The 14346-nt window shown below is 39.8% G+C and overlaps 1 protein-coding gene across 1 annotated transcript; it reads right to left on the minus strand.

The window, feature by feature from the left end:
- Nucleotides 1–11099: 11099 nt before the first annotated feature.
- OR52B6 (olfactory receptor family 52 subfamily B member 6) lies at nt 11100–12110 on the minus strand. The gene has a single exon (XM_019974638.2). The coding sequence runs from the start codon at nt 12108–12110 to the stop codon at nt 11100–11102; it is 1011 nt and encodes a 336-aa protein (XP_019830197.2).
- Nucleotides 12111–14346: the final 2236 nt, after the last annotated feature.

The following is a 14346-nucleotide window of genomic DNA, read 5'->3' on the forward strand; positions in this document are numbered from 1 at the left end:
GCCGCGTTGGGTCCTGCGCTCCAAGGCCGCATCCAGCTTCAAGAAGGCGGTTCCGCTTACCGGTTGAACCGCAAATGGTGAGGCCTCGGCCACCCTGAAGGCCAGGGATGGTACTTGTAGATTGTCTTCAGTTTGGCTTTCCGACCTCATGTCAGGGTTAGGATACGCATACCTGTACTCCATATTAAAATATCAATTAAAATGTCTGAATAAAAGTATTTATAAAGTTATACGAATAAGGAAAGGTAACAATTTGGCATTATAATGGCATGCTTTGCAAAAAGATCATTAAAGTTTATCAATTTAAATTTACAAATATAGTTGGAACTTGTATTACAGATATAACTTTGTATCTAATTTTAATTGATATAACTTGAGAGACTAAATGTTTCTTAAGTCCTCAGGAATACAAGCAAGCTTTATGAAGCTTCGGGAACTTCAACTGTAGGGGTTTGATAGCACAGCAATTCTGAGAAGAAAAAAAAGGTTAAACTTTCTGCCCCAAGGAAACTGACTTGGTCTGGGAAGGCAGTTAGGGGAAGGAGGGCCTGGACCTATGAGGGTGTCCAGATAAAAGTCAGAGCAGAGGGCTCTGTGATTCAACATAATATTTTCTAGGTTCATCCATGTTGTATCTTGTATGAGTATTTTGTTCCTTTGACGCCTGAGTAATACTCTGTTGGATGGGTTTTTCACATTTTGTTCATCAGTTTTTAGACATTTGGATTGTTTTTACTTTTTGGCTGTTCTGAATAATGTGTCTATGAATTTTCTTGTACAAATTTTTTTTTTAAATAAACATAGGCTTTTTATTTCTCTTGGGTATACACCTAAGAATAGAATTGCTGGATCATGTATTTACTTTTGTGAAGAAATTCTGGGCTGTTTCCCAAAGTGATTGTAATATTTTGCATTCCCACCAGCTTTGTAAGAAAGGTTTCAGTTTCTCCACATCTTTGCCTGTACTTGTTATTATGTTTTGTTTTCTCTTATAATAACGTGTGAAGTGCTATCTCATCATTATTTTAATTTGCATTTCCCTAAGGACTAATAGTGTTTATCATCGTTTCATACACTTTACTATCTGTGTACCTTTTTTGAGAAATGTCTATTCATGTCCTTGATCCTTTTTTTAATTGGGTTATTTGTCTTTTTCTGAGATTTTCATATATTCTAAATACAAGTCTTTTATGAGTTCTGTGATTTGTAAATATCTTCTACCATTCTAAGGGTAGTCTTTTCATTTTCTTGATTGCATCCTTTGAGGATTAGATTCTTAATTTTGATGAAGTCCATTTTTTTTGTCACTTGTACTTTTGATGTCATGTCTATGAAGCTTTTGCCTAACCCAAAGTCATGAAGACTTTCTCCTATATTTTTTTCTAAAGATTTTATAATTTAACTCGTATACTTAGAGCTATGAGCTATTTTAAGTTCACTTTTACTGTGTGAGATAGAGGTTCTGTTTTATTCTTTTGAGTGTGGATAGCCTGTTGTCTCAGGAACATATTCTTTCCTCATTGAATTGTCTTGACATTGTTGGGAAATCATTAAGGAGTTTTGTGTGTGTGTGTGTGTGAAAGAGAGAGAGATGGTAGGGTGTAGTTGGGAATGAAATATTTTCAGTGTCTAAATGTTATGTAAGAAAAGATCACCTGGCAGCACTGATCAGGTTGAAGAGGTCTGGAGGTGACAGACAATGCCTAAATCCAGGGAAAATAAATGTCTAACTATTGCTTTAATTTGGAGGAAAATTGCTGAACTAGATTCTACTGAGTATAGATAGAAGACAATGAATTTGTTAATAATTGGTTTTCTCTTCCTGAAATTGATGACAAAGTGTAGGTGGAAATTAAGGATAAGTGAATCACGACGTATAGCCAGATCTTTTGCTCTGTTAATGACGTCTATTCAGAAGAAAAGGTAAAATTAAGAGATGAAAAATACGAGTAAGAAGAGAAATGTGAGCTGATATTCAAAGGAGCCCACTGAAGAAACATATTTCCAGGGAAAGTATCTTGAAGGAACAGAGCAAAAAGCCAAAAAGATAGTTCAAGAGAGCCTTGTTATTAAAGAAGACCAGTATCTAGCAAGGAATAGATTCAAAAGAAGGATGATATCTAGCTCAGGAATTAACTCAAAATTCATTTCATCAAAAGGTTTTTTTTAAAACGTGAGGATTAATAAACCAAAGAGTTTATAACATTCCATTAAATACAACTTGCGTTTTCTTTTTCTGAATTGTTTTTGAGAATAGCTATTCCAGAATTTCAAGGTAGAAGTTACACTGCTGCTTTTAGAATGTCTATCTTTCAAGTTCTCCTAATAAGTTTTCCTTGATCTTTCTTATTTCCTTCACTCTATTCCACATTTTTGAATCCCTACTTTATTCAAGCCCAATCCACTCACCCCCACCCCTTAAAAAGATATCTTCATGTGACTATAGATTTGATTTTTACACTTGAAATACAATTTATCACAGAGAAGTTAGTGAAAGGTGAAATACCTGCTTTACAAAGAAACTCTGAGACCCCCGATTTACATCGTTTGCCTAAGATTAACTGGCAGATCAGGTAATGAATAGCTGTTGTCCTGTAACGTATCTGCTCATCTATTTCCTATTGGGTGTGTGTGCTAAGTCCCTTCAGTTGTGTCTGACTTTTTGCAACCCTATGTAGGCACTGTAGCACATGAGGGTTCTCTGTCCATGGGATTTTCCAGGCAAGAATACTGGAGTGGGTTGCCATGCTCTCCTCCAGGGGATCTTCCCAACCCAGGGATCAAACCTGTCTCTTATGTCTCCTGCATTGGCAGGCAGATTCTTTACCTCTAGCACCACCTGGGAAGCCTGATTAATCTATTCCATGGGGTTTGATTTTATTCTCTCATAGGCAATGGAAAATTCAGTTATTTGTATTTTGGATAGATCCGAGGGTGGCTGGATAGCTGGGGACTTGGAAATGCCCAATGCTGAAATCAAGGAGATCAATGACTATTGAAACAGTCCAGATGAAACTAAAGCAGTAGAGTGAAAATATGAAGGAACTGATAAAACAAGTTGCTAAGTTGGAATGATTAGGCCCACTAATGGCAGCATATTGGAGGAAGGCAGAAGGAGGAATCTGAAATTGATTTTTTCTATTTAAAATTTTTGTTGAAATATAGTTAATTTACAATGCTGTGTTTCAGATGTACAGCAAAGTGATTCAGCTATATATATATATATATATATATATATATATATATATATATATGCTGTGCTGTGCTTAGTCTCTCAATCATGTCCAACTCTTTGCAACCCCATAGACTGTAGCCCACTAGGCTCCCATGTACATGAGGATTCTCCAGGAAAGAATACTGGAGAGGGTTGCCATGCCCTTCTCCAGGGGATCTTCCCAATCCAGGGATCAAACCCAGGTCTCCTGCATTGCAGGCGGATTCTTTACCGTCTGAGCCACCAGGGAAGCCCATATATATAAATATACAGACAACACATATGTATGTTTTATGTATATATTCTTTTTTTACATTCCCCTCCATTATAGGTTATTACAAGATATTTAGTGTGGTTCCCTGTTGGTCCTTGTTGGTTACCTATTATATACACAGTGCTGCTGCTGCTGCTAAGTCGCTTCAGCCGTGTCCAACTCTGTGCAACCCCATAGACGGCAGCCCACCAGGCTCAGCCGTCCCTGGGATTCTCCAGGCAAGAACACTGGAGTGGGTTGCCATTTCCTTCTCCAATGCAAGAAAGTGAAAAGTGAAAGTGAAGTCACTCAGTCGTGTCCAACTCTCAGCGACCCCATGGACTGCAGCCTACCAGGCTCCTCCATCCATGGGATTTTCCAGGCAAGAGTACTGGAGTGGTGTGCCATTGCCTTCTCCATATATACAGTAGTGTGTATATTTTAATCCCAAATTTCTTAAGATTGATTTTTACATTAAGCCATTGGATAGACAGTGAAGCTGTTCACAAGGTGAGGAATTACGGAGACAAAGCAATTTTCTGGGGGGAAAAAATGCACATTTGTTGTTGTTTTTTAAACCAAACTAGCATATCTTGAATATCATTCAGATAAGATTAAAAAACTGAGTTCCAAGTAAAATGTAGTCACTAGATTTTACTACAGATTTGTGAGTCAACACACTGTACAAGTGTTCAAGCCACAAAATGCAATTATATCCCTAAGGAGTTATGTATGGAATGATGGGAAACAAGAGGCTGAAGAATAACATATTGAACTCTTCAAGGCCAGGGATCATTTCTGTATTCATATGTGTATATCTACAGTGTAGAATAATGTACTAATTATTCAGAATTGGCTTGTGGAAGGAAGTACATGACTTCCTTTTCAGGGATCAGATCACAGAAAGAAAATAATATAGACTCCTCTTTGTCTCCTACAAGTCTGTCAGACTCTGCAACCTGGAGTTATTATTTTTTTATCTTCTCTTGACCCCTGTTGGTTCACTAGAATTATCTGCCTGGACCCTGATCTTGCTTTTATGACTGTAATACTAAACCTTTCTGAAAGGGGGCAACGTTCTGTGATTTCCAGATTGAACCTGTTTTTCTTTTCTCCCACAGGACGGAAACCAGAAAGGAATATATGGATGGGTTTGGGGTGGGAAGTGTCAGCCACTTTGCCTGGTGAACTATATCACAGTTCACAGTGAGCCCTTGTGGGACTCAGGGTAGTGAAGATGCATTACTGAGCAGTTAGCAGATACAGGTCACTGAGCTGAGTATTAAGGATTCATGATCAGTAGGAGTGAGCAAGTATCTATGGTAAGCGAGTTTGGCATGTTCTCAAAGTCAGTGGGGAAGGTGGAGTAAAAAAAGTCTCAGGATTGGTAATTCTTTTTCTAAGTCCTCATATTTTATTACTGAAAACTTGGTTATTGGGCTGCAGGAATTACAGTCTGAGCCGTTAAATTCTGCCTGTTGATTTCATTGTTGGGGTGCTTTGACTCACATGCCTTTCAAATTCTGAACGAGTCTGTGGTGGTGGTTTAGTAGCTAAGTCATGTCAGACTCCAGTGATCTCCTGGCCTGTAGCCTGCTAGGCTCCTCTGTCCATGTGATTCTCCAGGCAAGAATACTGAAACGAGTTGCCATTTCCTTCTCCAGGGGATCTTCATGACCCAGGAATCAAACCCAGGTGTCCTGTATTGCAGGCAGATTCTTTACTAACTGAGCTATGAGGGAAGCCCTATTCTGAGGGAACCATTGTGGGAGTTGTAGTATTATGAGCCAAGCTTTCCATCACTGTTGAAAGAACTCAAGTCTTGCCCTCAGGCCGTATAAGATCCATACCCTAGATCATGGAATTTCTAGAGTTTTTCCATACTTAGTCACTCACTATAAAAGCCTCTCCTGTGGAGTTATTGTCAGGCTAGTGAGATTGTCCTTCTCTGACTTCTTTTAACTCTTCCTTTACTCCCTTCCTGTACTCAGAAAGGCAGGGTGATTTGTCCTTTATGAAGCTTTGGCTTTAGTTGAGGAGGCAAAGACTCTATGTTCCTTTGAACTATAGGAAAGACTTGAGCCAAATTGAACTCTAGAATAATGAGAATTGTACTGCTCTTCAACAAGATGTTCTGCACTTATTATATCCAGAGACTTCAAGAAGTAAAACCAGGACAGATTGATATCTGAGACAATGGTGTGCTAGTGTGGTATATCAGTTATCCCCTGAGTCAGACCTAGGAGACAGTAGGAAAAAAGGTATCTCTTTTTAGGTAGTATATGGTATATAAATTATATTTCAATAAAGTGCTAATTTAAATTAAAGAAAAGAAAAGAAACTGGACTCCTGCAGCAGAAAGAGAAAGAAATGTGAGCTGCGGGCCTCTCAATCTCCTCTTATCTCATGACTAAATTCCTTTATTCAAGGAATTAATGCCTTAATCCAAGAAGCTGCCTCTCCCATCCCATTTAGCTTCCTGGGCCAGGGTCTGGTGGACAATGAATGGCCTTTATTTACACAACCACTTCATGGCCAGAGATCAGCTTTTCTATGCTTTCTCCGCAAACTTGGGTTACATTTTAAACCTGCAAAATTCTCTACATATCTTTATCCAACATCAGCCAACTACTGAAGTCTGGTGGAGGAGGCAAAACCCTTTGAAGGGAGGATGAAGGCCTCCTGGCTTCACTCGCCTATACCTGCATGTCCAGAAGAAAACAGAAAATAAGAATAGCTTCTGGGGCTGGGGAAGTGGCAGGAGGAGCCAGAAAAACCTCCTATAATGTGAATTCAAATACGTTCAGTCATTCCAAGTCTAGAATGCTGCACCATGAATCAGAAAGTGGGAAGAGGAAGAAATGTGTGTTCTAAGCAAGAAACAACTGTATCAGGATTTTAAAGAACAGTGCATGCGTGCATGCTAAGTTGCTTCAGTCGTGTCTGACTCTTTGCCATCCTGTGGACTGTAGCCTGCCAGGCTCCTCTGTCCATGGGATTCTCTAGGAAAGAATACTGGAGTGGGTTGCCATGCTGTTGTCCTCTGGGGATCTTCCCCACCCAGGGATCAAACCCACATTTCTTATGTGTCCTGTATTGACAGGCAAGTTCTTTACCACTAACACTACCTGGTAAGCCCCATTAAGCTATACACTCATCATTTATTATTTGTATGATATTGATCATGTTATTTAACTTTTTAAGTTGAGATTCACAAAACATAAGATTCACCACTTTACAGTGGGCATTTCAGTGGTTTTTAGTATACGTGGGAAGCCCTTAAAGAGTAGTAGGCTTCAGTAATTCAACAGGCTAATAGATAGTGATATTGAGGGCTCAGCCTCAGTGATCTTTACTTTTCCATCACAATTTAAAGCAAAAACATGCTTACCAATTAAAAATAATTAGAAGAATTGAACTGAAGCATAATTGAGATGTATTTAATAATAAGTTAAGCTTCCCTGGTGGTTCAGTGGTAAAGAATCCACCTGCCAATGCAGGAGCCACAGAAGACATGGGTTCAGTCCCTGGAAGGGAAAGATCCCCTGGAGCAGGAAACGGCAACCCACTTCAGTATTCTTGCTGTGATAATCCCATGGACAGAGGAGCCTGACAGGCTATAGTTCATGGAGTCACAAAGAGTCAGACACAACTGAACACACATGCTTTTACTGTGGAGCATGGGTTTTAGAGCAGGTGGGCTTCAGCAGTTGTGGCACATGGGCTTAGATGCCTATAGCATGTCCGGATCTTCCGGGACCAGGGATTGAACCAGAGCCTGCAGCATTGCAAAGCAGACTGTTAACCACTGAAGCACCAGGGAAGCTCTCAGAGATTTTTTAATGTACTTAATTTTGATATTTCAAAATTATATTTGTTTGTAATCAATTATTGTAAACATTAGGTTAAAACATTAAACTAAAATTTTTTGATTGTTTTCTTTTTTCTCATTAGAAAAATGAAATTGGAGCTTATTGCATGAAATATATAAAATATATATATAATCAGTTCAGTTCAGTTCAGTCACTCAGTCATGTCTGACTCTTTGCTACCCCATGGACTGCAGCACCCCAGGCTTTCTTGTCCATCAACCAGTTCCTGGAGTTTACTCAAACTCGTGTCCATCATGTCAGTGATGACATCCAACCATCTCATCCTCTGTCCTCCCCTTCTCCTCCTGCCTTCAATCCTTCCCAGCATCAGGGTCTTTTCAAATGAGTCAGTTATTTGCGTCAGGTGGCCAAAGTATTGGAATTTCAGCTTCCACATCAGTCTTTCCAGTCAGGACTGATTTCCTTTAGGATGGACTGGTTGGATCTCCTTGCAGTCCAAGGGACTCTCAAGAGTCTGCTCCAACACTACAGTTCAAAAGCATCAATTCTAATCAAGACAACCTTATATTAATTATGAGGTGATGAGCTATTGAGTTGGATGAGCTATTAATTAAAGCAATAATACAAATAAAGCTATTTTGTAAAGCATTTATTATATCCCAAGTACTATTATATGATATATATGTGAATATATACTATAAAATATATATTTTTCATCAAATCATTAGGAGAAAAGTACTATTAGTATTTTCTTTTAAATATGAGAAAGTTGAGATATAGAGAAGTGAAGTAACTTGCCCAAAGTCAAAAAAATAATGTACAGAAGATTCAGAATTCTAATGAAGATCCAGAACCCAAAACTTCTCCTGTTTTCTCCTCCACATGATAAATGCTAATAATTTCTTTCTATAACTCTCATTATATTGTCTTCAGGATGCAGAAAGCATTGTGGAAAGAAAAATGAACTGAACATTCATTGAATGCTTACTATAATAAATATATTTTCTAATAGTCATGTATGGATGTGAGAGTCGGACCATAAAGAAAGCTGAGTGCAAAGAATTGATGCTTTTGGACTGTGGTGCTGGAGAAGACTCTTGAGAGTCCCTTGGACTGCAAGGTGATCCAACCAGTCAATCCTAAAGGAAATCAGTCCTGGGTGTTCCTTGGAAGGACTGATGCTGAAGCTGAAACTTCAATACTTTGGCCACCTGATGTGAAGAACTCACCCCTTGGAAAAGACCCTGATGCTAGGAAAGATTGAAGGAAGGAGGAGAAGGGGATGATAGAGGATGAAATGGTTCAATAGCATCACCAGCTCGATGGACATGAGTTTGAGCAAGCTCTGGGATTTGGTGATGGACAGGAAAGCCTGGCATGCTGCAGTCCATGGGGTTGCAAATGACTGAACAATTGAACTGAACTGTTTATGTCATCTTCATCTTCTTTGCAGATGAATAGAAAGTGAAGTTCACAGGGACTATGCAACATCTAGAATTCATTGAATAAGCAGTAGATCCTGGCTTTAACTCACTATCCTGGCACCTAGCACAGTTCTTTCTTCTACTTGACACTGAATCCCAGGGCTGAGAGGAGCTCACTCAAAGAAGAATAAATTTTGAGCATAAATGTGGTATTAAAAAATCTTTAAAATACAAATGTTATGCACATACACACATAATACATAATTGCTATGTATAGGTGCTTATATTTGAAGCAATAGTGATAGAACCTTTCAAAATAACCTCTTTCCTCAAGGAATGCATTCTAGACAGGGTGTAAAGTCACCAACATTAAAAAGGAAAACTCTAATAAACACGAAGGCATATTCTCAGGACCCAAAAAAATAGATGAAAAGAGTAAAAAATCTGCCTGCCAAAGCAAGAGACGCAAAAGATGCAAGTTTGATGCTTGGGTCAGGAAGATCCCCTGGAGGAGGAATGGTAACCCACTCCAGTGTTCTGGCCAGGAAAATCCCATGGACAGAGGAGCCTGTTGAGCTACAGTACATGGGGTTGCAAAGAGTAGGACATCACTGAGAACAAGAAAAATAATGAGTTCTTAAAGAATATGTAAGTCTCTGTCTATTATATAAGAGTATGTATTTGACTTATTTTAATTGTGAGTATAATTTTCAAATACAAAACATATTTGGATGGAAAAGACTACTCTGTTCCTATACAATTATCTACATTTTGAGGAAAGCTTTGTAACAGGTAAAAGTGGCCCAGGCTTATTTGATAAAAGTTTTTGAAATGGTATTTTCATATTTGAAGTGAAGTGAAAGTCGCTCAGTCATGTTCAACTCTGTGAGACTTTTCCAGTGAGTCAATCTTCACATGAGGTGGCCAAAGTATTGAAGTTTCAGCTTCAGCATCAGTCCTTCCAAGGAACACCCAGGACTGATCTCCTTTATGATGGACTGGTTGGATCCCCTTGCAGTCCAAGGGACTCTTAAGAGTCTTCTCCAACACCACAGTTCAAAAGCATCAATTCTTTGGCACTCAGCTTTCTTCACAGTTCAACTCTCACATCCATACATGATCATTGGAAAAACCATAGCCGTGACTAGATGAAACTTTGTTGGCAAAGTAATGTCTCTGGTTTTGAATATGCTATCTAGGTTGGTCATAACTTTCCTTCCAAGGAGTAAGCGTCTTTTAATTTCATGGCTGAAATCACCATCTGCAGTGATTTTGGAGCCCCAAAAAATAAAGTCTGACACTGTTTCCACTGTTTCCCCATCTATTTCCCATGAAGTGATGGGACCAGATGCCATGATCTTCGTTTTCTGAATGTTGAGTTTTAAGCCAACTTTTTCACTCTCCACTTTCACTTTCATCAAGAGGCTCTTTAGCTCTTTTTCACTTTCTGCCATAAGGGTGATGTCATCTGCATATCTGAGGTTATTGATATTTCTCCCAGCAATCTTGATTCCAGCTTGTGCTTCTTCCAGCCCAGCGTTTCTCATGATGTACTCTGCATAGAAGTTAAATAAGCAGGGTGACAATATACAGCCTTGACGTACTCCTTTTCCTATTTGGAACCAGTGTGTTGTTCCATGTCCAGTTCTAACTGTTGCTTCCTGACCTGTCTACAGGTTTCTCAAGAGGCAGGTCACGTGGTCTGGTATTCCCATCTCTTTCAGAATTTTCCACAGTTTATTGTGATCCACAGTCAAAGGCTTTGGCATAGTCAATAAAGCAAAAATAGATGTTTTTTTGGAACTCTCTTCCTTTTTCCATGATCCAGCAGAGCCACATTTAGTTGGTGATGAATTGATGTGTTTATTTCACCTACTATGATGCTGTGTTAGCATCTCTGAACTTGGATATTTAAACGTGTAATTATGGACATGTATAGCTGATAATAAAAAGAAATATCCGAAGGGACTGTGAATTTATAAGCATGACAGTTTTCAGGGGTTCCCATTGTGAGAAAGATGTTGAACTGGAAAATCTAAATGAAAAAATTATATGTGTGATTAATTACCACATCAAGGAGAAAATGAAAGTAGATACAGAGAAAAGTCCTATTTATATGGTAGATTTCAGGTAAGTTAGATCATTTCCCCTAATTAGATTTTCCTTGAATTAGAGGGGAATCAGGAGCTATTTGAATAATAGATGGAAGAAAGGGGGTTGGGTATTACTATAGATTTCCAAGTCAAATGTGGATTTGAGTAGAACATATATTTACATTATTGGAATATGGATGATAATAACACAAGGATAAATGGAAGATGTAGAGATGAGGAGACATATAGAAAGGAATTAAGTTGAAGTCAAGTCGGGAGCATTTATTTAGATTCTTTGATAAGATATGAAAACAGCTGTTTAGCCCCTTCCAAAATCTGCTTGGTCCTCACTCCATAAATAATGGGATTGAGCATAGGTGGGATGACCACATAGAGATTGGCCAGGAGGATATGAACATAGCGTGGGATGTGTCTCCCCCAAAACTTATAGGCAAAGATGGAAAAGAGTGCAGGGATGTAGAAGAGTAAGATGACGCAGATGTGGGAGCCACAAGTGCTCAGGGCTTTGGACTGGGCATCTTGAGAGGAGAGGTGGAAGACAGCTCGGAGGATGTCAATGTAGGAAACAGCAATAAGGATGATGTCCAGGCCAGTGAAGAGCAGAGCAGCTGCCAACCCATACCAGACATTGATGGAGATATCAGAACAGGACAGACGGGCAATGCCCATGTGCTCACAAAATGTGTGCGCAATGATATTGACCCGGCAGTAGTGCAGGCGCTTGAGGAGAAAGATAGATGGAAACATGATGATGAAGCTGCGGGCCAGTGTGGCAGCCACGATCTTCCCAATGGTTGTGCTGGTGAGGATTGTGGCATATCTCAAAGGGGAGCAGATGGCCACATAACGGTCAAAGGCCATGGCCAGCAGGACTGCAGACTCAGCCACAAAAAGGAAGTGGATGAAGAACATCTGGGTTAGGCAGCCATCAAAGGAAATGTGGTTGGAACTTAGCCAGAAGTTGGCCAGGGCTTTGGGCATGGTGGATGTGGAGAGTAAGACATCAGTACTGGCCAACATGGACAGGAATATGTACATGGGCTCATGCAGGCTTGGCTGGGAGAGGATGACACAAATTAAAATGCTGTTGCCTGCCAGGGCAGCTACATACATGGTGCAGAAGAGGATTGAGAGCCAGATGTGTAGGTCCTCCAGCCCAGGGATGCCAAGAAGGAAGCAGCCCGCCAGGCGAGTATCAGAGTTGTTCACAGCAGCTGTGTTGTTAGCAGACAAAAAGGCCATAATTTTCTGCAGAGATCTCACCTGTGCCATAGGGGGAAAATAGCATCAGACTTTGTATTTATTAGCAGAGTGCACATAAAGGTTTGCAATCAGCCACCAGGTCTGCACACACTCACAGATCCTACAACCATGATGGGTTCTGCACACATGCATATTCTCTATAGAAAATCACACCCAATGTCTGTGCAAAGTACACAGTTCTAGACCCTGTCCACAGACAGTCTCAGTGTCGTCATTCAGACCCTCTACCCCATTTGGCTATAAGACTTTCAGGCATCTTCTGAGTTTGAAAACACTGTGGCTCTGAAGTGTGGTGCTATCACCTAGAATATGAAGGAAGGTGTGGAGCTGTGGAGCAATGCTTCTTAAAGTGCCATCCCCAGGCTAGCATCGTCAGCATCACCAGGGAACTTGTAGGTTCTTGGACCCTGCCACACACCTAATGAATCAGAAACTGGAGCAGCAGTCTCTATTTTAGCAAGATCACAAGGTGATTCTGATTACAGCTAACGTTTATGAACCAATGTTGTAAGAATGTCTTTACTTTCTTCCCTTTCTAGTCTAGATGTCTGTCTCACAGGACTGATAACTTCTCCATCCCAATTAGTTTCTGCTGCATTCTCTGGGAAAATACTTAAACTTCATATAAATCTAACTGGTGCTTCCCTCAACTCACATAGTCAGTTCAGTCACTCAGTCGTGTTTGACTCTTTGCGACCCCATAGACTGCACTACGCCAGGCCTCCCTGTCCAACATCAGCTCCCAGAGCTTACTCAAACTCCTGTCCATTGAGTCGGTGATGCCATCCAACCATCTCATCCTCTGTCATCCCCTTCTCCTCCCACCTTCAATCCTTCCCAGCATCAGAGTCTTTTCAAATGAGTCAGTTCTTCGTATCAGGTAGCCAAAGTATTGGAGTTTCAGCTTCAGCATCAGTCCTTCCAATGAACATTCAGGACTGATTTTCTTTAGGATGGACTGTTTGGATCTCCTTGCTGTCCAAGGGTCTCTCAAGAGTCTTCTCCAGCAACACAGTTCAAGAGCATCAATTCTTCAGCACTCAGCTTTCTTTATAGTCTAAATCTCACATCCATACATGACTACTGGGAAAACCAAAGCTTTAACTAGTCAGGATGTGAAGAAAATGACACAGTCATATCAGTGGTCTTTAACATGTTAGACCACTTGCCCCCTCAGTCCTATTAAATTATTCTCACGACTATAAAGCTTTTAACTGCTGCCCAAATTCCTTCTTCTCAGCTGAATGTCCCTCCTACCTAACTGAAACTTAAAGACTGTCAGGAGCCAACTCCTCATCTTATTATTCCACTTCTGTAAATTTGTCTTATCTCTGTAAGTGTCCGTGTCTCCTTTCCTCCACTGTCAGAGGAAGCAGTGATGATGTCTTTTTTGCATTTCAATATCTCCTCTCTTAGAACTATGTTTTACTTTACCTAGGCATGAGAAAGCTCCCTTATCTATGTATTTATTTAGAGAGTACAAAGACAATATAAATCAATTATATTTTTATACTAGCAGCAAACAACTATAAGACTAAATTGAAAATTTTCTTTTTATATTTAACTCAAATTTTCAAAGCCTCTGCACTAAGAATTGCAAAATATTGCTAGAAGAATTTTTTTTTAATGAAAATAAATGGAGAAGTATAGGGTTTCCCTGGTAGCTCAGCTGGTAAAGAATCTACCTGTAATGCAGGAGACCCTGGTTTGATTCCTGGGTCAGGAAGATCCCCTGGCAAAGGGATAGGCTATCCATTCCAATATTCTTGGGCTTTCCTGGTGGCTCAGACAGTAAAGAACCTGCCTGCAATGTGGGAGACCTGCGGTCAGTCCCTGGATTGGGAAGATCCCCTGCAGGAGGGCATGGCAACCCACTCCAGTATTCTTGCCTGGAGAATCCCTGTGGACAGAGAAGCCTGGCAGACTGCAGCCCATGGGGTCACAAAGAGATGGACATGGCTGAGAAGTGTACCATGTACACAGAATGGAAAACCCAATTGATTGTTAAAACATCAATTTTCTCAAAATAAATATATAGCTTTAAAATTTAATTTTCCAGCTTTATTGAGATATAATCAACAAATAAAAATGGTGTATATTTAAGGTATACAGCATGATAACATATGTATACAATATGAAATGATTGCTACAACCAAGTTAGTTAACATACCCATTACCTCACACAGTTGCCATTTTAATTTTGTGCCTTATCTCAAGTAATTTTTGAAACAAGCTGGATACACAT

The sequence above is a fragment of the Bos indicus genome, chromosome 15 (assembly GCF_029378745.1).
Source record: "Bos indicus isolate NIAB-ARS_2022 breed Sahiwal x Tharparkar chromosome 15, NIAB-ARS_B.indTharparkar_mat_pri_1.0, whole genome shotgun sequence".
NCBI lineage: Eukaryota > Metazoa > Chordata > Mammalia > Artiodactyla > Bovidae > Bos > Bos indicus.

Bases quoted from the DNA above. Each gene is read 5' to 3' on its own strand.
- OR52B6 (XM_019974638.2), bottom strand. From the start codon at position 12,110: ATGGCACAGGTGAGATCTCTGCAGAAAATTATGGCCTTTTTGTCTGCT.